Genomic DNA, 27,629 nt, shown 5'->3' with positions numbered 1-27,629 from the left:
ATGACATCTCTATGATGTTTGCCTCAAATGCACGACCCAAAATGGATGGCTCACCCTAGCGTTTGGCAATCCACAAACTAATTAACCACGAGGCACCTTTCGAAGGTACTCGTAGTTGAGGTGGCCATACTGAGCATGCCATAGCTTGGTTTGTGTTTGAAAAGAGAGAAGAAGAGAAATAAAGACTAAAGATGTCCACATCTTGTAGATCAAAGAACTTGGAAGGAGTCCTTATCAAGCTCGATCGTGAGGTCAATTGCACAAATCTTACCTCACTGAAAGTAGTTGATACCCTAAGTGTGGCACATAAAGAATCTCTGATATGCGGGCACTACCATGTCGATCTAAAATCAATTGCATGTCACCCTTGCCTTTGATAGGAACTGATGAACTTTCTCAAAATAGAATTTGCCCATGTGAAGGTCGCATATGTGCAATGCCATAAAGGGAAGAACTCATGTGATGGGAAGCATGATTATCCACAATCCACTCACAAGGTTGTAGGGCCATGATCATTGCATCAAAAGCCAATGGTGTGAAATCCTCGATCACCTCCAAATGAAGGAAAGCTACTAATGAAGGATGAGCCACCGCTCTTGAGTTCGTAGATTTCTCCTTCTTGTCCTTATTAGGGCAATCCTTCTTCCAATGACTCGCCTTGCCACAAATGTGGCAAGTAGATTTCTTTTCTTTCTTGGGTTTCTCCTCCTCCTCCCCCTTATTGTTGGGAAGCTTGACTTGTCAAGGCCTTTTGTCTTTTGAGAGTTTGACCTTTGAGTTGTTGCTCTTGATCCAAGAGCATTGGAATCAACTCCTCCCACTTAGGAGTATTTGTGTGCCTTGAAGCAATCAAGGCGGAGTAGAAAGCACTAAAATAGGGCGGTAATTGCGGCAACAAATTTCTGCATACGCAATTGCCAGAGTTTGTTAACATGCTTCCATATGGATGCGGACTTGTTCATATTGTTCGACGTTTGCATTTGCACTTCCAAATGCACCCTCATCATCACCGTCATCTGATTGTAGAGCTAATCTAGTTCCAGCCATATCTCTTGAGCATTGATTAGATGCTCAATGTGGGCTACTAGAGCTAGTGTGCATGAGAGAAATAGGAAAGAACAGATGCAGAAATTCAATTTGTCCCAATGTGCCTATACATCCACCAACTTTGCTTTCTCCGAAGAAGAAAGTTTGGAAAGATTTTGGGCTGACAGATGGTTCAATGGCCTCCATTATAAGCTCCATCATAGGACTCCAAGATGACAAGCATCATCGCCCACCAAATGTGGTAGTTCTCACCATCGAGCTTTTGATCCTATGGAAGGGTTGGACCACAAGGATCTTACTGTCCATAATCGCTTGGAACTTCACATTGATTTCTAGCGACATGGCTCTTGAATAACCTGCATAAAACCAAGCATAGCCCCCTTTGACTCTGAAAAGGTAGCATGCACCCCGGCTCATCCTAAACCATCTTTGACTGCCAGAGGTGATTAAAAATCAAAATCTGCTGCAAAAGGCTGAAAACACAGCCTTTCCTCCTTCCCAATCAGCAAAACCTGCACAAAAACAGCAACCTCACTTTCTTTCCCATGCTGCTCCACTCACTTAAGCTTTGTATTGATGCACACCCTTGCCACTCATTCTTGAATGCTGAAAACACAGCTTTGGTGTTGCGTTGAAATCTCCTTTCCAGGTCTGCTCATGATCAATGAACCCTTCAATGCTACTCTAATGCCATGTCAGAGTGCAGTGAATGCGGAAGTGTATGACCGGACTCAGAGAGAGAGAGAGAGACGACATATGTAGAAGGGCTGTGAGAGTATGTCTCCAGCTGCGCATACGATATCTGAATGAATATGACTGGGGGAAGGCTTGCAATAAATAGCCAAAAAAATGCCAATAATATGACCGGGTCGACTGACTGCGGCAATAAAATGATGATAAACAAAAAAAATGCTGCCATAGCTGCCAACCTGCCACACGGCAACCTGGTTGACTAATCCAGCATCAAAAGACGCAATGAAAAACTGCATGGCTGTGTGTGGCATAAATACTTCTCAATACTTGTCCAAGATACAAACTCTGCATACAGCTTATAAGATAAACCAAGTTGGATTGAAAGAAAAAAACCAAATATCTGGATGCACATTGGAATAGGATTCCAAGGAAGTTATCCTTGCATTCACTGTTGCGGATAATCAACATTGCATTGATATTAGGAGAATCAGCAATGGTTCCCTGGATTTTCATCAGTGTTTTAGGGCATTTGGCTGTAGCATCCCTACATCATCACTGGTGCATGTTTGCCTATCATTCCAGACAGCTAAAGAGGGTCTTCGTTGAGGGATTTATGTAACCATCTCCATTTTATTGTATGGTTGGTTAGTGGAAATCCCTTCTGTTAAGTTGCAAATGTTTCATTTGTGAGAATTGTGATATTTTCAAATAGCATGTTAAAGGTCCTCATGCAACCCTAATGGCACCTTTGTAAAGAAAAGCCTTTCTGACTGCATCCAAATGTCCATGATCTTTACATTTGACATAATTTACATTGCTTGTTTTCAGGGCACCCTTTTCATACTGAAGGACTCACCTGTCTTGGCATTAGTGCGGATTCCAGCATTGTTATCTCTGGTTCGACAGATGGGAGTGTTCATGTTGTAAACATACGCGCAGGAAAGGTATGTTTTTTCCTTGGGTGAGTTTGGAATTTTCCAATGCTTAAACATTATGTATGCTCAGGAAATCTAGGAAATTTATTTCCCGGTTTTCCAGCTTTTGACTTTCTGCACATTACTTTCAGGTTGTTGGCTCACTTATTGGTCACTCAAAATCGGTTGAATATGTTGGACTTGCAAATAGGTATGTATTGGCCTGTCTATAGTCATATTTTCTCTATGTTCCAAATGTATAATATGGTAGTATCAAGCAATTCATTTGACACCAAAATATGTTTCAATTCCTCAGCATTCAAGCTTCAGTGCATTGACTCACTGATCATTTAAAAGCCACCTGGGTGCTTGCATTAATCAACTTCACAGTATCCCATTGTTTTTATAGAGCTTTAACCACAGGATGATTGTGCAAATATTTGGTCATTGTTCCATTGCAGAGTTAATCCTCATGGTGTCCCTTTCTTGCTTTCTCCTTGCATGTTTCGTTTCTTGTTTTCCTACATGCCTTCTTGTTTCGCTTTCCTACGTGTCTTCAAAGCAGTTTTCCACATTTCCATGGTTTTGTAAGATCGATTCTGCAATGTGTCTGTGTAGGTGAATTCTTACGTCCCTTTTATTTTTGTGTGTGCATTTACAAGTATTTTCTCTAAACACTTAATGGCATATGTAATTTGTGAGTTGACATTTTCATTCCAATATTGTTCTGGCTTTCCAGTTTTCCTCTCGCTGCTACAGGAGGAATGGATGGTAAACTGATTATCTGGGATTTGCAGACACTTTCCCCACGCATTACTTGTGATCATGAGGTAATGGTGGTCTACATTGAAGATTCTTCAAGTTGATAGCACTGATATAACATGTTCAGTCACCACCTTGACTTGATAACCTTGCATTCATGAGGCAATGACTGTCTACATAATAATTGAAGCCTCTTTACATTGCATTCACGAGGCAATGACTGTCTACGTAATAATTGAACCTCTTTACATTGATAACATTGGTATAACTGGTACGGTGTCACTTTCTTGACTCATAACCTCGGTATTAATAGCAGTCACCTCTTATGCTGTGTAGGAAGGAGTGGTTAAACTGCTCTGGTCTCAGTTGTCTGGCATGATAGTAACTGGGTGCCTGGATGGGAAGATAAGAGTTTGGGACTGCCGAACTGGAAATTGTGAGAAGACTTTCCATGGCCATATGGATGGCATTCTGGACCTTGGCCTCTCACAGTAATAATTTACAACTTTGAACTTGCCGCAGTCAACATATATAAGTTACAGCTCTGTTTTAAAACCTGGAAATGTTTTTCCTTGCTTTCTTGATGCAGGGGTGAGAGGTACATCCTGTCAAGTTCAGATGATTTCACTGCTCGAGCTTTTGAGTTCCAAGCAACATAAACTTATCTGACTGGAATATGTAGTGAAAGTAGAATGGCGCATAGCTTCAGAACAGTCTTAAGTCGAGAAAGAGGCATAGAGATGTGGCTATAGATCCTTGCTTGCAAAATCAGAGTGCTAATTATTCTCTTAAGCTGGTTCCTGTCCACACCAATTTGTGATACCGGCAGCAGGATCAAGTTAAAGTGTATTTAGCACCTTTGCCAACGTAACTGCTTCCAGTTGCACTGAAAGCCAAGCCACGACAGTAATATCTTTCATGCAATCATGATTTGGTGCTACGTCCCATGAAGTGACACATTCAGATGCTCATGGAGTCCACGTTCAGATGCTTCGTACTGCTCTCAAATGCTTTTGTAGAAGTCTTGTCAGCCAACTGCAGGAACCTGTGATGTAACTATATAAGCATTTCTTATTGGTGGACTTTAGGAGGATCATTTGCAGTCGCAGCTTAAATGGGATGATCTATGCTGATGCAACTAGTCCATGCTAGAATGCTGGTCAAAGAGGAGATTTGGGTCAGCTTATGATAGTACATACTATGAGGATGTGGCAAGTATGTAAGTAGAGTGTCATACTTTTTTGGCTAGCTCTAGGCATAGCCTTAAGATAATTCTTATTGACACTTTTTTTAAAGGGAAAACATCAAAAATAGCAAATTTGTTTTTTATGCTGTAATAAAACATATTGAAGAATAAACTTACTGGTGATGTCTTGCTCTTTTTATCCTTAATGATTTTCATTTTATGCTAGCGATAAACTGCTGACTCTCTCTCTCTCTCTCTCAAAAAATGATGTTTTGTCAACTATTGTTCCTTTATGGTGGTGGAATGGTTGATGCAAATGTTTCAAGTTCAAATCAATAAGCTTTTTAAACTAAAATGTGGGATGTGCTTAAGGCATGAGATTGTTCCAAAGAAAACCCCGATCTCCTCCCTTATTATTTAAAGGTCATGGCTCTTTGTAGAAGTTATTAAGTGTGATTTTTATTGACCTTACTATTTTCTCATGTAAACCTTTCCATCAATTTGTTTAATTGACCCAATCAAAATTGTATAGTTGTGAGCATTTGTAAAATAAAAAGCATGGCTATGATTAGAATAGTTATAGCCTAGGATGAGGCATATGTTACCTAACTTGTTTGTAGCATTTTAATAACTAGCTTCCACCTAAAACCTTTGCAATGTCAAGCACTATTCTCATTCTTGCATGCCAACAACATGGAGTTAACATGATAACTAAATGTCAACCATGTCTTACAAAGAAAGAGAAACAAATACATTTTGTCACTCTTACTAGATTACACAATGAATTCTCAATGCAAAGCCATCATGGCTTCAACTATTGAGCATCATTGATACATCTATCTTGGTTTGCAAAACAAGAAGAGTGATTATAAACGAAACCTTGGATCGTTGATCTATTCTCAGTAATCATCTAGTCTTTTAGAATGATAGATTGCTTTCACAGCCTTCTACTAGAATTGATCTAACTACTTTCAATATTATGGATGTGTTTGCTTTCAACATGCTACATAATTCATTGATCCGAAGTACATGGCTATAGTAGAACATTCATATCCAAGGACAAGGCTTTGCATCTTTAATAGGCAATCTATCGAAAGGATTATGTAAAGTTTATTTGTTGTCATACATTTTACATTGCTAATATTTCTTTTCTCAATGAATTTGTCATATATTCAAAAATTTTAAAGCAATCTTTACATGCTCCACTATGAAGACAAAAAAAATGAAACAAACAATTTCATGTTATAAATTTACAATTCTATGTTTGTTTGCAATCCTAATAGTTTCCATTGAAACGTTTAAGATAGTTCCTTGTAGGTGCCTTCAATCAATGCTATAAGAAACCATAGTTGATTGGTAAACATATGGAGTTGATTGACGTAATATATGATTTGTGCACCCACCTACATGTAACTCTATCATGTTACCTACAATATGTAATTCTACCATGTTTTAACATATTTTACTAAAATTGAAAAATCTAACCAACCTAGGAAGTAAACCGTTGTAGCTAAATGCTCACTTATCATTTTTAGGTTGTCTAGTTTTCCTCCATATAGAATATCCTTTTCCTCTATATAGAATGTCCTTTGATATGACAACTATACAATAACATGTTGTAGGCAAATGTTCTTTGAGTGAACACTTTTGCTTAATGCTCTATTAGTAGATCGTACCACTTGCCAAATAAAACAATTACTATTTTGAACACTTGCTATCCAATTATTGATGTTTTGGAGTCATCACAATTAAACATAGTTGAGGAAACCTACTTTCAAAGTGATACTTACCAATTGTCATCCTATACCACCTTGAACATTGTTGCTTGTCATCCACATTTTGGAGAAATCAAAGTCTAATTCCCTTACCTAGTTGGACAAGCAATTCTATGTGATTTGCAATCCTGGTAGTTTCCATGGAGTGACTTGCGAGAGCTCAAAACACACAAGGTTTTAAAAAGATGTGGAGACTCTTTTTTGTGGCCAAATGAATGAAAGACCTTTCAGCTTAAACATGTCTTTGTGTTACAAGCAACATTTGATTAGTGCACTTACCTCTATCCTAGATGAGCAATAAACAATTATAGCCAAACATTCACTCCTTGACGTAGTTAGGTTGACATATCTAGTTAGGTTGATAGACTCCCCCTTACAATAATTTGCTTTGATATTCCATGACTACAATTTGATAAAAGAACGATGAACATGCAAGAGGAAGCAAATAAGGAAAAATACAAGAGGTAGCAAATCCACAAGGCATGACAGATACCATCCTTTTTGTAGTTAATAGATATAGCATGGCAAACAAACATTACAATCCATGCACATCTAGGGAGCGTCATTAATAGAGGATCAAGTTGATGAATAGCCAAGGATATTCAAAGATATGGAAGCTAGAGACCAAAGTAAAGCTCAATTATGAAAAGAGGTTGAAGTGGATGATACCTTGGTATAATCATGAATGACAAGTCATGATATATTTAGTAACTTTTTATAACTTTAATAAGTTTTGCTCAATTTTGAGAAGACAAAAGGTTGAAGTAGATGATACCTTGGATAATTATGAACGACAATTTTTTAAGTTGTGATATATTTAGAAAGTTTTAATAACCTTAGTAAATTTTCCTTTGTGTTAATGGTACTCTAGCATTCCTATGTATGCAACCCCACCCCAAAGTAGATTGCAACTAAGTTCTTGATGTTTCTCTCTCTCTCTCTCTCTCCATGCACATGTGCAATCCATCTCTTCGACCATTTTGCAAGAAACCTCATATTAATGCTACTCTTTTCAAACATCCTCAAAGATTATTAGCAAAAGCCAACCCACCTTAAAGGGAGGACCCCAAGAAAAACCACCCACAAAATAGTGTCCAATGTGCAACTTTTAAGGACAAATTCTCCATATTTAATGAAGATCCAAGGGAGATCTAAGGTTAACCCAAACAATCCATCGAATCCCATTGCTCTATCCACATCCACTTTTTAGCCACAAACAAATTACAAAACATATGCGGACAGAGCAAGTGCATCCCAAAAGAAAGCTTTCTTCTTCAACCTATTAGTCAAAGGCGATGCTATAGTCAAATGTCAAGTGGACAACGAGTCTACCATCTGCTTCAAGCTTCTCCAAAGTCCACATCACGAAGCCACGATAGCCAACAACTAACCACTTAAACTTAGTACAATGTAAAAACCCCATTCAATGGCTCTTGGAATGCTACTGACGTTTACACACTTCCCCAAATTATTAGAAAGCTTTAAACACTTTGAATGCCAATCATATACTTAGAATATCCATTGACAACACAATAAGCACAAGCTCCAATTAGGCATGCTTAATACCAGTACCTAGGGTGCATGAACTCTGCAATAAATCCAACAAAATAACCTATATCTTTTGAGAACCAAAAGTAGACCTCAAATAATCACATTCATTTAGACACAATCGAATTGATAAGATTACATATTTTAGGAGCTTTCAATGGACCAACCATGAGTCAAAAATCTATTCTATTCACAAATCTCCATGGGATAATTAACAATTATACACAAGATCTATTACTAAGGCTTTGTTAATCAATAATTCTTTTCCTCCATAGTAATGCCCCAATCGAGCAACTTTTAAGTCAGAAATCTCTTCACAAATTCCCATGGGATAATTAGAATACACATTACATAGAAGGTCTATTACCAAGACTTGGTTAATCAGTAATCATTCTTTTCCTCCAGAGGAATGCCTGAATAGAAGAGGATCTCAATCATTCTTTGCTTGCTCACTTAAAAGGTCAGATTTGTACTCATGGTCCACTCTACTTTTTCTTACAACTTCGACAATGGCTACAACTATTGGAAAGGACAGGGTATGATAGATCCTGAATTTCTATCCCTTGTAAACTATCTATATTTAGACACTACAAAATATATTCCTTTGCCCATACAGGGAATTGAGCCCCATACCTCTAAAACAAGAGGTTTATACTTCAGAGTGCACCTGAGAGAGGTCGTATATTGTAAAATGGACACATGCCATAAACATTCCAAAGCCAGATTGGTATACAAAATACCTGACTGCTGTTTACAATAAGATACTACAAAAAAATGTGTGGCAGCTAAATACCAGAGCGAACCCAGCAAGAGCTCACTTAAGTCAACAATGTCAGGCTCCCAAACTATAGACCCCTCTGCTTTTTCTAAAACTACATTCATCATGGCTCCAAAGTATCATAGAAGTCATAGTGTATGATCCTTCGTATAGTTAATTTCCACAACCCTATCGATCTGTGTAAAGTCAGCACATATAAAGTAAAAATAAATCCTTTATAAGAGTTAACTTCCTAGTTTTAGCATTTATATTGCAGAATGCAGCAAATTCAGAAATTCCATAAAGATTTGAAATGGAGTAGAAAAGGCCTGAGTGCCTTCGAAGTTAATGTAAAACGGCACAAACTGGGAAAAAGAACTAGAAGAGCCACTCCATGAAAACCCACTTAAGAATATGTCAGACTCACGATCAATGCCTACTCCTTCAAATCCTTTTTCTTGAAAACTTTTAGAATGACTAGAAATCCTGAGCTGCAAACATCACAGAGACTCCATGGAATGACTCCTGAAATTCTCCTTGGTAAAAGCAGACACTTGTTGAAGCCATTTATTCAAACTGTCCCCTGTAATCACACAATCATTTTCCAGCAGCAGCTGTAGCTGTCGCTATAGCAGCGGCTGTAGCTGTGACTTCACGAATATCTGCATGCTTGACACCAACAGTCCATAAGAACAAAAGGTAGCTGTAATCCATGTTAAGTATTGAAAAATAGCTTTCTTTGTATAACTGATGCAATGATTGAGCAAGTGTCAACACAATCTCAGACTGATAACCCTATCTTGGTGTTGGAGTTCATCACCCCCCAAGCTTAGCACAAAAAAGCATCCAAAACACAAAGATATGAAAATACTAGAACACATACTCTACTAGAATTTTAGCACATACAGAAGCAAGTGTAAATGCAAGCACATCCCACATATCATTACTTCATTCATAAGAAACTCAGAAATGCATCATGCACATCCTTACACATAAACACACAATACATAAAGAGCCAACCTTCAGAAAAGCCCATTTCTAAATAATATTTGAGGTACACATGCACCGAATCTTCCACTTCTACATCCTCCTTTATTGAAGTTTACATATCGATACACATCAAGGTCTCCACACTAACCAACTAGGACTTACAATTTAAAAGGAAGAATAGAAAGAAAACTTGGCCCATACAAACCAACATGCTTATCTAATACTCGTTCAAGGTCTTTCTACTTATCTTAATCAAATCCAAGCACTAAAGAAGAAAGTCAGCTTGTTGCCCAAAGTATTAAAAATCAAGGTTCAAAACCCTAAATTTCAGAATTGCAACAAATCAGCCCATTGTATATGGTTTGGGTACTTGGTGCCCGTGGTTTGTTTCAATAAAATCTTGTTGCCAACCTTCCTCTCTTTTTTTTTTTTTCCGGAAATGTTGCCAACCTTCCTCTCTCTCTCTCTCTACATGGCGGTGTGCTACTCCCCCCCAGCACACTCCCCATATACGCCACAGAAGGAGTCGCCACCATACCTACCATTGTATGAGGGCATCATGCACTACAACTTGGGGGATGTCATGTTGGCCGGAGACTTCAATACCCGCATAGCATAGAGACAGACTCCCTTCTTCGAGAGCAAAGACCACATATAAAGAGATAGCACCGGAGGAGATAGGGCTCAACCGTACATGACAAGATACAGTTGAATGCACTGAGTATGGCAACCACCTACTGGCGCTAGGGGGTGCGCACGGATTAGCCATCCTCAACGGGCTAGACAGATGGCCGGGCTCAGACGCCCTCACATGCTTTCCGCATAAGCATGCAGCTAATTGCAACAAACGAGGGGCACTAGGAGCACCCACACAAAAACTGGGAGCAAGCACAGTGGATGACATACTCGAGCCCCTATCACTTATCCATAACATCCAGTCCTTCAAAATATCACCCCGCCCGCTCGCAATGGCCACCAACCATGCCTACCTGCAATTTAACATCGCCTGTAGACATGACCCAACCCCCCCAGCAAGCAGTCTGCCAAGATTCCCCAGGTACCACTTCACCAAGTTAACTGCGAGCGCTTATTCCGACCACCTCAATTGCAGCCTGCAAGAAATGAACCCCTACTCACCCTTGGAGCAGATCACAGCACAACTAGCAGGAACACTCCACACCTCAACGGCCAAGTACTTTCCCCCACACATCCCCCCGTCCATCCCCTCCGGACAAGAATGTCCCACAAAATAGCTGGTATGACGCAGAGTGCACGGAAACCCTGCTCCGTCTTCAACAGGACAAAGCACGGGGAGTACACACACACAAACAGGCACGCCTGATCTTCCACCACCTCGTACAAAGGAAGAAACGGGCCTACCTATCCAAAGTGGAACGCGAATTCTACCAGGTATTCTTGGGACATGATAGCAAGGAAGAGTGGAAGCCATTCCACGATCCCCGTGCTCAGACATCCATTACCTCCCTGGACACATGGCATGCATATGCGACCTTAATGTACCAAATACCCGAGCAGCCCCCACTGCCCCGACTACCAGGGAGCAAACCCGAGTCATTTACATTCTTTAGAACGGAGGGGGTTTGGGACGCCATTGACAGACTACAAAATGGCCGAGCCCAGGACCATGAAGGCTAAGTAGCAGCGCACCTGACCCATGCCCGCAATGTACTTGCACCCCTTCTAGCCCACATGTTCAACAGCGCCTTATGTGAGGGCTTCCCTGCCAACTCGTCGGCCAACACCATAATACCTATCTTGAAGGCTAGAGATCCCATGGCCCCCACGAACTACTAAACAGTCATGGTTGGCTATGTACTAGCCAAGCTCTATCGATCCATCCTCGACCATGAGATGAGCAAGTGGGCGGATCAACACCAGCATCAAGTGACTGGACAAGCAAGGTTCAGGAGGGGGTACTCCACTCTTGACCATATCCTCACACTTACAGCCATTATAGAGGAGGGCAGGGCACACCGGAGGCGAGTATACTACTGCTTCGTGGACTTTCGCAAGGCCTTCGACACGGTACCATGAGCCATGCTCATGCAGAGACTACAAGAACTGGAGGTCCCGCCGGAATGTGTTGGGGGATACTGGCACTATACGAATCGGGCCGAGTCCGAACACAAGGGGGGCTTTCAAAGGAGATAACCACCACCATTGGAGTTAAACAGGGATGCCCACTCTCACCTAGTTTATTTGGTCTCTACATTGATGAGATATCAAAGTACATGGATAGATTAGGAGGGGAGGGATCTAGCCTAGGAGGGATACTAATACCATCTTACTATATGCGGACGACATAATTCTTATGTCCAGCACGCCCGAAGGGCTACAAAGCCAATTGGAGGCACTATGGGCCTTCTGCCATGATAAAGACCTCTTCGTGAACCTGGGGAAGACCGAGGTCATGGTGTTCAACACTTAAACCCAATGGATTCAACGGTCAATACCCCCCTTCACATACGGCGAGAAAACCGTGGAAGTGGTCCAAAGATACGTGTATCTGGGGATTACATTTTCAGGATCGAGATGCACTTTGAGAAAGGTAGCAAAAGATAGATTGACACAAGGCTATGCAGCCCTCAGATCCATGGAGAACCAATGCGCCCGCATACAATTCCAAGAGCCCCATACAAAGTTCTGGCTATTTGACGCTCTAGTCACACCAACGCTCTTGTACGGGGCTCCCATATGGGGATCTTGTCTCTACCACATGAGCAGGGCCACACAAGACCAGCCATTGCCTTAGCAGGAGGCCACCTATGAGGGATGGGAGCAGATGGAGAGAACCCTAGTACTTATGATCTCACGAATGATTTGGTGCAAGCCCTCTGTGCCACACAAGATCATCAGAGCAGAGATGGGGGGACCGCCCATCGTAGTTGAGGCCCTCTTCCAAACAGTGGCCTTCTTGCACCGACTATGGGACTTGCCCTGGCATCGATACTCCAAAGTCGCATTGGAGCCGTCCAAACAGCTAGCACTGCAAGGGGACACTAAATGCCGGTATGCTCGAATAGAGACCTGGCTACGGCCACATGGCCTACACATGGACCACCTCCACCCACTACAATACAGCCTAGATTGCGCCCACCTGGAACTCAACCAAGAGGAGGTGAACCGTATCATCAGAATGGGCATCATTCAGCTACACACGGCCAAGACATGGGTGATTCCTACAGAAGACCTAGGGACAAAGAAGGCTTTCTACTGAGAGCACTTCCTACACATATCTTTGGACAGCTTCATTACCCACCCAAGCTACATGGACACACACTTGTCCCATCGAGTCAGAAGCGCCATCAGACAAATCCGTACATCTTCACACCAACTACGGGTCGAGACAAGTAGAAATAAGGCCCACCCCCTCCCCCTAGAAGAACGGATCTGCCAAATCTGCCAGCTCAAGCCAGAGACAAAAGAACACTACATATGCAAGTGCCCAACGTACTACGAGATCCGGGGACGATTCCACTGCCTGTTCAAAGAAGGATTTGGGTCACTCTCTAGAGTGATGGATTTCAAGGACCAGAGATTCCTTGGGCTCTTCCTGCTGGGTATACGGCATCACAAAGACCACCTCCTTCGGACCTCGGAGCAAAGACAGGGAGCCGCCCAACGCCTGCTCACAGAATTCTACCAAGAGCCAACTACCATCCCCGCCCCTAAGCCCCCACCAGCCCCACCGACCTCCTGGCCACAGGGGACCACCCTAGCCATAGCCACGACAAGAAGCCAAGCTCGACGCCCATGCCCAACCGGCCCTCGCCCCTGCACGAGGCACATATCAAGGATACAAGGGATACTATGCTGCCATCAGAGGGCCCTACCCCACGATTCAGCCTCTCGATATTAGATAGACCCATCGGGACATTTTAGGATGACCAAGCTCCATGAGCACTTCCACACCATACTTGGAACACATATGAATTGTACCCATCCTATATACCATTTTGTACCTACTCAATTAGTTTATCATAGCATTAGATGGTAGCTTTTACAAGGACCTCGAAAGTTTCCCAGACATTTTCTATGTAACTTTTTGGTCTCATAGGCCAACTTGGCCTTTCGTAGACGTTAATATAACTCTCTCTCTCTCTCTTTGCCTTTGTCTTTGGATTTTTATGATGATAATTGATCAAGTTGATTTCAATTCAATGTACTGTCATTCTCCTGTTCTTCTCTGCTCTTACATCTCAATTGGTGAAAACAGGTTTTCACAGCACAATGGCCTATAATCCTCTCCTCTCCTTTGAGGTCTTGAGTCCTATACACTTTCAAGAAAAAGAAAGTGATTTCGTATAATTCCTATCATGAAAAATCCCTTTCTTTGTGAGAGGAACAATGAAGGAATTACATGGGGACTACACACACCAGATGTTAAAGCAAATGCTCCAAAGCCATAGGGAGCATAGGAGATGTGGACCCCAAATACCATCCCAAAACCAGAGACGTGCTAGAAATGTGTTTCACAATGGGCACATTCTAGTATGAACACTTGTGGCAAGGAAACCTAACAGATATATATTTTTTGGATACAATTGAAATACTCCACAAAGAAACTAAACAAATATGATGTCTTAACTCAAAAACCTTCTTAAAATGTCACATAAAACAAAACATGAGCCATGAAAGTTAAAACCTATTTGAATACTTATATTGGAGTAGAAGTACCAGGGATGTCAAATATGATTAGAAATGCTATATGACATAAAGAGTAAAGTCTAATAATAAACTTTGAATAATCACTACTTGAACTGAAGACTACAAGAAACAATACAAACTGAGAAATGTAGTAAAACTAGTAGATTGGAAACTAACAACTACAAAATGTCAAAAGTAGTAGACATTTTACACTCAATAGTTGAGTCTCAACTAAAGCCTCCATGTGCCCTAAGGGTTGAATGGCAAATGCTCGGAGCTCAATACATGATAGTATCATTTGGTCATCAACCGGTAAGAGGATGCTCCATCTCAAGCATGACATAATGAGCATCCTTGGGATCTCCCTACTCAGCATGCTTAGCTCGTTGCTCCTCTTCCTCCCCTCATTGCTTCTCACATACCACAAAAAAAATCTACAAGTGCAATTTGTAGCCTACCATTTTTGTTTGTTAGTCATCTCCTAGTTGTGAGCTCCGCCATAGTCTACAGAGACATTGAAACTTTGATTATTTCTAGCCATTCAATTTGTGCGCACATCCACTTTGATTAGTATTGAGTGTGTTCACATTGTGTATACTGCCATTTATCCAGCTTTACCAATGGTGGCTGCATAGCTAGATTTTCCCATGTCAACATTTTCACCAATCAATTTGACTAGTTGACCAAATTAAGCTAGCCAATTGCTATTTTCATTGTTGCATTTAGCAGGTCGGCCAATACTCTGATCTGCTGCTATTTATAGCAGCCACACTTGGTGGGCAGATCATCTTGTCTTCTCTTTGCAGGTTGCATACTTTGATATTCATCTTCATCTCCGTCTCCAACACTGCCACCATCTTAAGCCTAATCTGATGGCCCCATTGACACATTGGGCTGCATGCCAGGACTAATCAGTCCATTACTGTATTCAACATACTTTTCAAATTCAGTGCAAATTTCTCTTTGCTTCTTGTTGTTGTTGTTGTTGTGTGTGTGTGTGTGTGTGTGTGTGTGTGTGCGCGCGTGCGTGTCTTCGCTTGCACACTCTCACATGGTATCATCCCCTAAGTGAGGACACGGAGGTTCCAAACAAGGAACCATCCTATTGCTTAAAAAACAATTTTTCAGCTTGCTGTTTCCTGCATAGACGCAGGTTTTCTGCATTCTTCATGTGCATTTGACAAAGCAAGACATCTACAACTGACCTTTTGCAAGTGTCGCTGATTATTTCAACAAAGGCGGGACATCTACAACTCATCTTTTGCAGATGTAGCTAACTATTCTCTCCATTCAAGCTCTTCTATAGCAAAACACACCAGATTTAAGAGTGTTTGCACGTCTAGAGACATGGAATTTCACCAGTTCAATGGTTTTGATGACTTAGACGAGTTGTCTATTCATACTCCCTCTACTAGGTGTCAAGAAACATTGCAAACATCAGAGGTCAAAGCCTCGTTCTAAACAAGAACCATCACTTAATAGGTCTCCAAGATCGGAACAGACTTCCTCTCCCCCATGTCTCCCATAGGGTCTATCCTTTTGGCCCTAGGATGCCTATGATGGCACCTTCTTTACAAGTGCCCATTCTCCCTTCTCTACCCAAAGAAGATCGCTTGGATGGGTCTACTTACTCCCTTTGCTCTTCCAAACTAGAGTATATTCTTGATACATTTTATCTTTGGGCATTTGTGACTACCCCTACTCCCTTTGCTCTTCCAAACTAGAGTATATTCTTGATACATTTTATCTTGATATATTCTCGATACATTTTATCTTTGGGCCTTTGCGACTACCCCTATTCCTCGTCTTGTGGAGGATCCCACAGTTGGCTTAACTATGGATCTTGTAGCCCTTTGGGATCGACTCAACTCTTGAGCTTGGTCCTCTCTCTTTATGAGCCTACAAGATTCTGTCCTTGTTCATGTGTGCAAGTTAAGGATGGAGGCAAAGGATCACATCAACAAAATGGAAGACATAAGGGATGAACAGTAACTTAGACATGACATGAAAAGTGAGAGAGAGTCTTTCAAAGTACAAAATTCATGGTGGCATGTATGGTTGTCAAGATGAACAAGATAATACACAGAGTCAAGGCTGCCCTATGGTGGGAGGATTATGGATCCGATGCTCCAATTTCAATCATTGGGTATCCGGATTTTGACTTCTATTGTGAGCTCCTCATCTTTTGACTAGTTATGGAGCTCTTATCCTCACAAAGCTTTCAAAAGAAAGGAATTGTTTGGGTGCGCAAAAGGCAAATGATTTAATACTTATCGTTGTCAATTTGCACATGTTGGAAAAGAGCATGATTGCACCTACAAATCCATTTGTGACAAAGGAGAAGCAACAAGAGAAGGAGAAGTAGCGGCGAGTTGAGCACGCCCAATAAAGAGATCCAAGGATGATGATTATGTCATACATGAGATGGAGCATTTTCCTTCAGGTTAATAATCCAATGATACTATCATCTATTGAGCTAAAAGCATGAGCATTAAAACAAGGTGTCATAGTTGCTCTTGCACAAACCAAGCTTTCATAAACACACTCCAAGTTAGATGCCCCAAGCCATTGTGCTTTTTTTATCATCAACATTGAAACATGGAGGAGCCATTGGATGTCTGATGATGAAATAAAGAACGAACTAAAGTGCAAAGTTATGAGAGAGTACCTAAGGTACTTTTGGTCAAGACACCAATAAAATCAAAGATTCAACAATTCAAGCAAACAATTCAAACACAAAAAGCATATAAAAGATAGGAGCAAAGTGCAAAAAGAATGAGGTGGAGAAACACAACTTCACACATGAACAAGTCTGAAATATATAATGACAGCTTCACACGTACACAAGAAGACCAGCCACCAAAATGCAAGGTCAACAAAGTCAAAAATAGGTAGACGGTAGCATTATAAGGCACAAGGAAGGCAGCAACTACTAAGGCGAAGCTATAGAAGCTAAAAATGCAACCTTTTTTGTAGGTGAAAACACAAGGCTTGCAGCATTCACAAGGCAAAAAAAAAGTCATCCAGCATTGATAGCAAGTTTCCCGACTAGGAAAGAAGTCACCCAACTCAAACAAAGAGAAACAGCAGCAAAACATAGTGATTGGCAGCCCTTGTAGCAATAGAACCAGCCTATAGCACATTCTATCATAACAAGAACAGCAGCAAGAAATGCACCAAGCCCAGGACCAAGAACTTGGTTGTCCAATACTAAGTGAGATAGGATGCATTATCACTAATGAAAGCAATAGCAAAAACAACTAAATGCTAAATGAAATGATAAAGACTAAGCAAGAACACATGAATGCAAAGAATTAAGAAACAGCCCAAGAAATACATATACCAAAGCATGAGAAGATGAGTTACAAACCACACGCAATGGCTGACCAAATAAGTGATTCCTATCTCCCTCCCTCCACAACATGTAGGTATGCAAGCTGATGTGCTAGAGAGTAGAGAGGAGGCCCATATATACAACCAAGGAACAAGGGCTGAGGCATCCAAGTCGACCAGAAACCAACTGCCACACTGCTCACTCGAACACCCACCCATATGCCCATCAAAAGCCCAAATAACCCATGAAATGTACAAAACTAATAGGAACTTGAAGGCAAGCAACAAGCCAATATGCATGAAGGATGCAAACTCAACCAATCAGCTACATGGCAAGCATAGAAAGCCAAAATGTAGATCTTTACTAAGATGATATGGAAGGTTACAATAACAATAGCACCTACACAATATTGAAGCAACAAATGGGTTGTGTCTTGATAATGTGGCGTGCCTAAGTGCAACACATTTGGTCAACAATAATAGAGCGCATTGACAATTAGAGTAGCATACATGTTACAAAACAATAGAGCCGAGTCCTCTAGGGTTGTCGTGGAATAATAGCAAGCCCAAACGCAATAGCAAAGATGATATAGCAATATCACAAAACCAAACAATAGTGCCTCTCCCAATACGTAGTCACAATATGCATATAATGAATGCAAGCACTCTTGGGGATGGTGGGCTGAAGGCTCATGGCAAGAAATGGCAAGGACGATAGTTATGGAAGTTAATGAGGAATCAAGGTGCCTAGATCATCACAATCAAGGATGGGTAGTCATGCCCCAAAGAGCATTCATAGAACTTTTGAGGCATTTTCCCTACCAAAGATCTAGACTTTCATCATTTTTATTAAGCCTCTAAATTTGCATTTTGGAGCTATAGGAGAACCAAAGAAACTAGCCAATGATTATGGGGTTAATTTAGGCTAAACCTGCACTAAGTGGGTGTATAACAAACAAAATGCCATGCTTTGGCTTTCATCATCATGAAAGTAAGTACTAGTGCCTCTCCTAAGATGCTCAAAAAATACATGAGATGAATACAAGCACTCTTCATATGGGTTGTGTTGAGAAACACGGATCTTGATCATGGTTGGTTATGGAGGTCAAAAGGCAAAGACTAGAACCATGATGACATAGACAAGAGACAATGATTGTTACTCAAGTGAATCAGGTTCCGAGATTAAGTGCTTCAACTCATAAACACAAACTTGAGTAGGACATGATAAGGACACAAATTGAAAGTACAAAGTACAATAGCATTGCATTGAAATGAGAGCCATGTACATGCTTATATAGCCTTTGAGTTGTTCCACTCTCCTCGCTGTGCTTATGGAATACACAGCATCTCTTCCTAGAGTATACATCATTTGTCTATCTTCCAATACCCCCCCTCAAATAATTCACCTACACTAGCTGGCTTTTGCTCCATAGGTTCCCTTGGGTACAAGAGATTATCCTTTGAAATGATTTCTTTTGCATTCTTATTTTTAAGTTTACTTTCTCCATCAAGCAGAGAATGCTCAATGTCTTTGAGTGAGAGATTAAGAACATTACTTAGGGTAGACACAAGGTTCTGATATGGTTCTTGATTTACGCTTGCTAGTAGCACTACTATGGCTTCATCCTTATCTATGTTCTTTAAAGTTACAAGTGAGTTTTTAGGCTCTTAAACTTGTTAATGTGCATAGTCATAGGAGAACTATCCTTTACATCTAGCTTATAGAACTGCATGATAGCTTGAGTCCCAAAGATCCTGTTAAGCTCATCCCATGCCCTTTTTTGCATCTCTGATGCTCGAAATATGGTGCAATACATCATCGGATAGTCCCCAAGCAATGATGCCTAGAGCCTTGTTGTTCATCTTTTTCCACTTGTTTGACTTGGGCTGGACTTCTTCAACGAACCCATCTTCAACATCTTCCTTCTTGCCGTCTGCATCTCTTACATCATCCTCAAATAGATCCTAGAGGTCTTTCCTCATGAGATGGTACATTGTCTTTTCTTTCCAGGTGTGAAAGCCTTCACCATTGAATTTAGCTATTTGCTCAACTTCAAACATTTTGAAGAAGGTCTTACTGTTAGCATTTGAGTCATCCCCTAGACAAGCTGTGTTAGGGATTCTGCACAGTTAGGGTTTGGAACAGCAGACAAATTACACAGCCACGTCAGCAACAGACATAGTACAGTGCCACGTCAGCAGATTGCGCGTGTGCCACGTGGCAATCTGTAGTGCAATCGAACAATTTTTTTGGCATTATTTTATTGTAATCGATTGCATTTAATGCAATCGACCTGTTTATTTTATGCCTTTTATTTTTGCTTTATATAGCAGTCCTCCAGCACATTGTTGGTACATTATTCAGTGATTTCAGATTCTGATCTTGAGACCTGTTGGCTGAGACAGACTGTGCTCGAGCTAACAGAGATCGAGGTCATCAAGTTAGAGACATACACAGATATTTCCTCTGCCCCCTTGTGTATTTCTGCACTCTTATACAGCATACTACACCGCAGATTTTCTGTGTTTACACTCTCCTTCTCTCTCTCTCTCTCTCTCTCTCTCTCTCTCTCTCTCTCTCTCTCTGTGTTCACTCTCTCTCAGCCTTTGTTCTACGCTTCCGCATCGCTGCACTCTGGCATGGTATCAAAGCGGTGAAGATGGACTGACTGAGGACTCAACCTATCTGAAGAGGAGATTTCAGCGCGACACAAGGCTGCGTTTCCAAGATTCAAGGGCGAGCGAGAGGGCTGCGCATCGGATCAAGGCTGAAGCGAGCGTGGGTGTGCGGGAAAGGAGTCTAATCGGTGAATTTGCTGCAGGTTATTGCTGTTCGAAGGGGAGAAGGCTGCGTTTGAGGCTTTCCATTGCAGATTTTACCTTTTCATCTCCTCTGGCGAGTGAAGAAGGTTTGGGCAGCGGAGGAATCAGTCCTAGAAGGCTGCGTTTTCACAGTCAAAGAAAGCTGCTTTTGTGTTTGTGCAAGTATTGCAGGTTAATATGTCTACAGAGACTCAAAAGCTTGATGGTGACAATTACCGCATCTGGCGGGTGATGATGCTGGCCATTTTAGAGCCTTATGATTTGGCGGAACTGGTGATGGAGAAGATTAGTAGGCCCTCCATGAGGGATGAGTCCAAACTCTCTTCCAATGCTCGTGCGGAGTTGACCAAGGCCCAGTCTCATTGGGACAAACTGAATGCCAAGATTCGATCTTTTCTGTTTCTGTCTTGCACCACACCGTGATAGCTCACATCGAGCACTTGACGGTGGCTCGTGAGATATGGCTGGAGCTCAACCAAATGTACAATTGGATGACCCTAATGAAGAGGGTTTCTTTGGAGGTGCAGACGCGGACTTTGTCTGTGAATAAGTCTTCTTCACTTCGAGAACACATCAACAAGCTTCGACAGCTTCAGATGTAGGTTCAAAATGCAGGGAAGCCTATTTCCTCCAAAGACATGGCGATCACTTTACTATCCCAGTTGCCGCCACGATTCAGTACTTTTTATTCCGCTCTTATTGCTTCAGGGCGGGAGTCGACTCTTCAGTGGGAAGAGTTGGTTCCTATGGTCTTGGACTAGGAGGAACAATTGAAGGGACAGAATGCTTTCAAATCGGAGACCTTGGTTGATCAAGCCTCTCAGAAGAAGGGGAAGGACCAAAAGAAGAAGAAGAAGGACAACAAATCCAAGAAGGACAAGGAGAAGGAATCGACTTGCCATATTTGTGGAAAGACCGGTCACTAAAAGAAGGATTGCCCCGACAAAGACAAGAAGGATACCAAGAAGAAGGACACGAAGGACTCTCGAGCGGTGGCTGCACCCTCATCAGCCACTTTTCTACACTTAGCAGTCATTGAGGACTCTACACTGACAACTTCTGATGCTGCGATGACAACTCCCTACGCTCAAGAGTGGATTGTGGACAGTGGTGCCTCACGGCACATGACTCCTTCCGTTGGTGTTGCCCATTTGCGACCTTCGCGTGGGCAGATTCTCATTGAAGACAACTCTTCTCTGTCTATTGCTGCGTAGGGTGAGATGTAACTTATTCCAGATGAACGTGGTGGTACCCACACCTCTGAGGTGTTGCATGTGCCAGGATCGGGGTATCATTTACTTTTGGTTCATAAGATTTGTGCTCTTGGCCTCTTGGTGGAATTTGACAGTGATATTGTTCGAGTCCTTGATCGTGGATCGAGGAAGGTTCTCTCTGCAAGGTATGAGAAGAATGGAATCTACAAATTGAAGTCTTCTTCAGCTCTTACTTCTCTTCTTCTTACTTCTCAAACACAATCCGAGCTATGGCATGCTTGGTTTGGCCACCTGAACTACAAGTACCTTCAGAAGGCGTCACGAGGGTCGTTTGTCCGAGGCTTGCCGGACATAGTGGTGAGCCATCAGCCATGTGTCTCTTGCATTTGTGGAAAACCGCATCAAAATGCGATTCCCAACAAAACTTCTAGGAGGTCTACTTCACCCATGGAGCTTATATCTACGGATCTTTGTGGCCCGATGAGAACCGAGTCCCTGAAGGGGAGCTTGTACTTCATGTTGATCGTAGATGACTACAACAAGATAACTTGGGCCTATTTCTTGACTTTGAAGTCGGAGGCTTTCTCTCATTTCAAGGATTGGCTTCTCTTTGAGGAGTACCATTCTGGTCGACAACTGAAGACCTTGCGTTCAAACAAGGGAGGTAAATTTATGTCTAATGAGTTTGCTCGTTTTTGTGCAAATAGGGGCATTCACCAAGAGTTTGCTATCAACAACACTCCCCAAGAGAATGGCATTTTGGAGCAGAAGAACCAAAGTGTGATTGAGATGGCACACACCATGATGGAGCACCGACAAACACCTCAATTTCTGTGGGCCGAGACAGTGGCTACCGCAATTCACATCCTTAATCGATCTCCCACTTCGACCGTTGACAGGATGACACCTTTTAAGGCTTACTTCGGGACTAAGCCTGATATTTCTTATTTCAAGATCTTTGAGTGCGACGCTTATGTGCACAATCCGAAGACGCACTGTGATAAGTTCAAGGCGGCTTTCCAACAACAGGTTTTTATTGGCTATAGCTCCCAATCCCAAGGTTATCGTTTGTTTGATCCCGTCAAGCGGGATGTCTACACGAGCCGAGATGTGTGATTCGTGAAAGTACTAGCCACAAAGGGGGGTGAGGAGCACTCCGTTCTTGGAGATCCAAGGGAGAGTTGGACTCCCGAGACAATTTCTTTAGAGCCAGAGCCTCTTAATGGAGATTTTTCTTCAAATTCAGAGTCTTCTCTTCCACCGGCCACCCCCGAGGAGCTTCCGCCGGTGGATGTTCTTGAGTCTTCATTGAGAGAAATGGCACTTGGTCTCTTGTGCCTCGTCCCTCTCACAAGAAGGTGATTGGTGTCAAGTGGGTCTTCAAGACCAAGTACCTTAGCGATGGTTCTTTGGACAAGCACAAGGCTCGCCTTGTTGCTAAAGGTTTTCCTCAGCGCCCAGGCATTGATTTCCATGATACTTTTGCCCCCACTGATCGTATGGCGAATATTCAAGCTGTTCTTGCCTTGGCTGGCCATAGGAGATGGCTTGTTTATCAATTGGATGTAAAGTTCCCCTTTCTAAATGGTGACTTGCAGGAGGAGATCTATGTTGAGCAGCCTCCTAGCTTTGGATCCTCGGATGGAAAAGTTTACAGGTTGAAGAAGGTCTTGTATGGCCTTAAGCAAGCTCTCCGTGCATGGAACGAGAAGATTGACTTGTTTCTTCAGTCGAAGTTGGGATATCAGCGCTCCAAGGTCGATCCACAGTTTTATGTATATACTTCCAAGGTTGGTCGTGTATTGTTTGTGTTATGTGTTGATGATTTGATTTTGACAGGGGATCATGCACAGAAGGTCCGAGAGACTAAGACAACTTTACATCAAGCATTCGAGATGACTGATTTGGGGCTTCTTCATTTCTTCTTGGATCCAAGATTTATCAGTCTCAGAGGGGGATTTTCATCTCTCAGCAAATGTACATTCAGGAGCTCTTGGTGACTTTTGAGATGGAGACTTATCGGCCCATTACTACTCCTATGGATCTGAATTGGAAGGCCACTTCACACTCAAATTCTCTCGTGATAGATGCTTCACACTGCCGTCAGTTGATTGGATCCTTGATTTGGCTTCTCAACACTCATGTTGATCTTTGTTTTGCTGTGGGTCTTTTGGCAGGGTTCATGACAGAACCCAAATAGATGCATTGGCAGGCTGCCCTGAGAATTCTTCTGTGTTTGAGGGGGACCTCTAACTTAGGGATTTTTTATCCTGTAGGTACAAATGCTTCAAATCTGGTTCTTGCAGATTGGAGTGGCTCGGATTGGGCTGGCAATGTGGAGCACCAACGGTCTATTACAGGCTACTGTTTTATCTTGGATATAGGTGTTATCTCTTGGAGTAGCAAAAAGCACCCCTCGGTAGCCCTTTCTTCTACTGAGGCAGAGTATCGGACTGCATCTTCCACCACATGTGAGGTTGTGTGGCTTCGGAGATTGTTGGAGGAGCTTGGCTACCCCCAGCCTCGTCCTACTCTTCTACGGTGCAACAATGAGAGTTGCATTGCCTTGGTACAGAATCTAGTATTCCATGCCCGGACGAAGCACATTGAGATCCAGTATCACTTTATTCAGGAGAAGCTTCTAGACGAACTTCATATTGAGCTTGATATTGTCGGATGATTTCTCCTCTTCTTACTGATTTGAAGTGTTGGGAAACTGAATGAAACACCAAATTAGAGTGGCAAGCACTTGAGTGAGCTGAGGAGTGAAAAAATGAAGTGTGTTATGAGTTTGAAAGTCAATGGCTATGGCTGCCATGTTTTAGGGTTTTACAGGCGACTAGTTTTTTGTTCCCTGCAACTTGTTGAAGTGATAACTTGGCGAGACACTTGACGAGAAGAAAGCTCGTATAGTGCCCTATCAAAGCCCTATGCTCACAGGATTAATCATAGCCTGTAGAATCAAGACGCGTTGTATGACAAAGGATGAGCGCAGATTTAACAATGACCTAAAAATCATGCAATGCCGGGCCGGTAGATGAGTAATGTCAAGGTTTAATGTGCTAGAAGGGAGTGCCTTACCCTAAAGAAGATTCCCTAAGAAGAAATCTTAGTAAGATATGGCTTGTATGGAGAGATCCAAGAGCTCCAAGTGAGGCACGTACAGGCTGGCTATGGCAAACAAGAAGGTAGGGTGAAGATGGAGGTAAGAGATGAAGCCATCTGATGGAGCTGAGCTAAACTAAGGTTGTGGAGAGCTAGAGAAGCAATGAGAAGAGCTAAAACATGCTCACCATGGCTTTGATACAATGTTGAGAAACACAGATCTTGAACATGGTAGGTTATGGAGGTCAAAAGGCAAAGACTAGAATCATGATGACGTAGACAAGAGACAATGTCTCTTACTCAAGTGAATTAGGTTCCAAGGTTAAGTGCTTGGGATCATAAACACAATCTTGAGTAAGACATGACAAGGATACAAATTGGAAGTACAAAGTACAATAGCATTGCATTGAAATGAGAGCCACGTATATGCTTATATAGCCTTTTGAGTTGTTTCACTCTCCTCACTGTGCTTATGGGATACAAAGCATCTCTTCCTAGAGCATACATCATTTGTCTATCTTCCAACAAGCCGAAGGCTAATAGAAAAAAATGATGAGGATGATATTTATGGAAGTTGATGAGGAATCATGGTGCTTTAATGATAATAAAGCAAGGATGAATATGTCAATGTATAGCAGTGCGGAAGCGTATGACCAAGGCTGAGAGATAGAGTGAACAGAGAGAGAAAGAGACAGTGGAACACAAAAACGTTACAATGAAGAATGCTAAATAAGGAAGCAGATATGTACACGAGCAAAAAAAGGGTGTGTCTGCATATGTCTCCGCCTTGAAGATCTCACGGGCTGTGAACCTCAAAGTATGTGCAGCAATCTCCACAATCAAAAACTTGAAATCCTGTGATCAGAATGTGTCGATCTGTGTGCTGAAGGCAAGCAATAAATAGCCTGAAAAGAAATGGCAAAACTATGCTGTCGGCTGCATTTAATGCGGTCGATTGTACCAACCTGTTGTTGGACTATACGGGGCAGCCTGTCCAAATGCACCAAACAGCTGACATGGCATCACACGTGTGACCTGTCCCAGCGCTACCACATGGCATACCTGTAGTAAATGCGATTGACTGTACGGACTTTACAGAACTGCCACATGTCACCCACAGCACACACAACTGATGAAACTGCTCTCATATGCCTAATTGACAGGAAATGCATATATACACAGCCTACCTCTAAAGAACACATGTCTAGGGGATGACAATCTCTAACAAAAGCCATGCTCTAGCCTCCAAGTATCCTATTCAAGCCTATTTGAGGCATTTGCCCTACAAAAGTTATAGAGTTTCATCGTCTTGAAGTAATGCTCCAAAGTTGTGTTTTTGGGCTGTAAAAAAGCCTAAGAAATCAGCCAATACTAATGGGATTGATTCAAGCTAAATCTGGCCCTAAGTGGGTGCATGACAATCAAAATGCCATACCTTGCTCTCATCAAGTTGGACAATGAATGGAATACATTAGATACCACGAACCGTGCTTAAAAACCCCACCTTTAGAGGAAGTACAATGTGAAGGGAGGCCCAACTTTGGCATTGATCTTCTTGAATATTAACACACGACTTCCTCACTAATGAGAACTAGATTCAAAGTTAACGGTGCTAAGACATGTCCCCTCACAGTATGTTTGTACCATTGATAGTGTTTGATGACACCTATTCTACAATGATTGGTTATCAGAATATGGACAGTATGATCAGCTAATGCAGTTAAGAATCCTTTAAAACAAAATTGTGAGCCACCACTGTAAGGAACGTTGTCAGGTTTCGGTACTCCCATGTGGCAGCTGTGTGTGAGCAGCCTTATTTGCTGCATTCTAGGATAATTTGTGCAGGCACTGTGATGAATGTCTCACTTTTAAACTGATAAATTTTGCCGAGTAAGAACTGAGGCATTGTTTTCTGAAAAATGGAAGCGTTCTAGGTCAACGGATACGGGCTCACTTCAGCACCAATAAACTTTAACAAAACCAGAAATAAATTGTTATGAGGCGTCTGTGACGCACCAGATTTTTGAGGGCGTCCATCTTCCCACATGGCGAACTTGTAGTAGACCTGCTCGCGCGTGGCAGCCTGAGATTTGTGGGGCTCCTTGAGGCACTTCCGGACCATGGAGGCACAGGTGTTCGCATATGCCACATATGTCATGCCGGCCGCCCTCCAGAAACTAGACGACGCTTGGCCTGCGACTGCGGAAGCCATGACTACTGCGTCGAAGCTCTTCTCCTGATGCTGATACCGACGCCGATGCCGATGCCGATGCCGAAGCCAAAGCGGACTGTGTTACGAAACAAACCCTAACACAGACAATCAGTCGATTGCAGATCCTCGAGAACCAGGGCCTTTCATGCACCTATAAATTTTCTTCATTATCAGTGTACTGAACAATTAAACTAAATTATCAGATTAATTGTAATCAGTATCATCATTATACTGAACAACACTAATTATGTTTAGAGCTGGTTACACATTCAGCTACTCATCATTGTTTTTTTCAATCTTTTCTCGTTTGTTAGCGCGCGCGCACATTCCACGCTATTTAAAACCTGTTTCACACAATCGAAAACGCTATTAGAATTTGAAACTCTTTAAACAAATAAAAATTTAAACACTTGCACGACGCTTATAATCAAAAACAAACATCAAAAAAGAGTTGGAACATGAATGCTTCAATGAGACTCCAGGCTTGCATAGAGTTTGGTGAGTTTGAGAGAGTGTGTGCTTGACCAAGTGAGTTCAAAAGAAAGAGAGTGGTTCAAGAGAGAGTGTGTGTTCCACACACACAGTGCTTAATTGTGTTCAAC

The 27,629-nt window shown here is 42.0% G+C and overlaps 2 protein-coding genes across 2 annotated transcripts in view; one reads left to right on the top strand and one right to left on the bottom strand.

The window, feature by feature from the left end:
- Nucleotides 1–4,803, top strand: part of LOC148025058 (transducin family protein / WD-40 repeat family protein) — an 83,467-nt gene extending 78,664 nt beyond the window's left edge. Inside the window, exons 9-13 of the mRNA XM_087694760.1 lie at nt 2,569–2,684; nt 2,807–2,865; nt 3,394–3,484; nt 3,753–3,907; nt 4,006–4,803. Coding sequence (XP_087550886.1) covers nt 2,569–2,684; nt 2,807–2,865; nt 3,394–3,484; nt 3,753–3,907; nt 4,006–4,075 — 491 coding nt within the window. The 3' untranslated portion in view covers nt 4,076–4,803. The remainder of the gene's footprint in view (nt 1–2,568; nt 2,685–2,806; nt 2,866–3,393; nt 3,485–3,752; nt 3,908–4,005) is intronic.
- A 4,096-nt stretch (nt 4,804–8,899) lies between these two features.
- LOC148025057 (ATP synthase epsilon chain) lies at nt 8,900–27,220 on the bottom strand. The gene is made up of 2 exons (XM_087694759.1): nt 26,832–27,220; nt 8,900–9,344 (listed from the first exon to the last, which is right to left on the bottom strand). Exons 1-2 carry the CDS (start codon nt 27,025–27,027, stop codon nt 9,280–9,282), a joined length of 261 nt encoding a protein of 86 aa, XP_087550885.1. The 5' UTR covers nt 27,028–27,220; the 3' UTR covers nt 8,900–9,279.
- Nucleotides 27,221–27,629: the final 409 nt, after the last annotated feature.

This window comes from Lygodium microphyllum, chromosome 15, assembly GCF_053477565.2.
Source record: "Lygodium microphyllum isolate KBCC chromosome 15, Lygodium_microphyllum_v1.1.10, whole genome shotgun sequence".
In the NCBI taxonomy this organism is placed as follows: Eukaryota; Viridiplantae; Streptophyta; class Polypodiopsida; order Schizaeales; family Lygodiaceae; genus Lygodium; species Lygodium microphyllum.
This window is presented reverse-complemented; position numbering and strand designations above follow the sequence as displayed.

Bases quoted from the DNA above. Each gene is read 5' to 3' on its own strand.
- LOC148025057 (XM_087694759.1), bottom strand. From the start codon at position 27,027: ATGGCTTCCGCAGTCGCAGGCCAAGCGTCGTCTAGTTTCTGGAGGGCG. The intron at 9,345-26,831 runs GTGCGTCACAGA...TCAAGCATGCAG, and splicing joins TGGACGCCCTCAAAAATCTG to ATATTCGTGAAGTCACAGCT.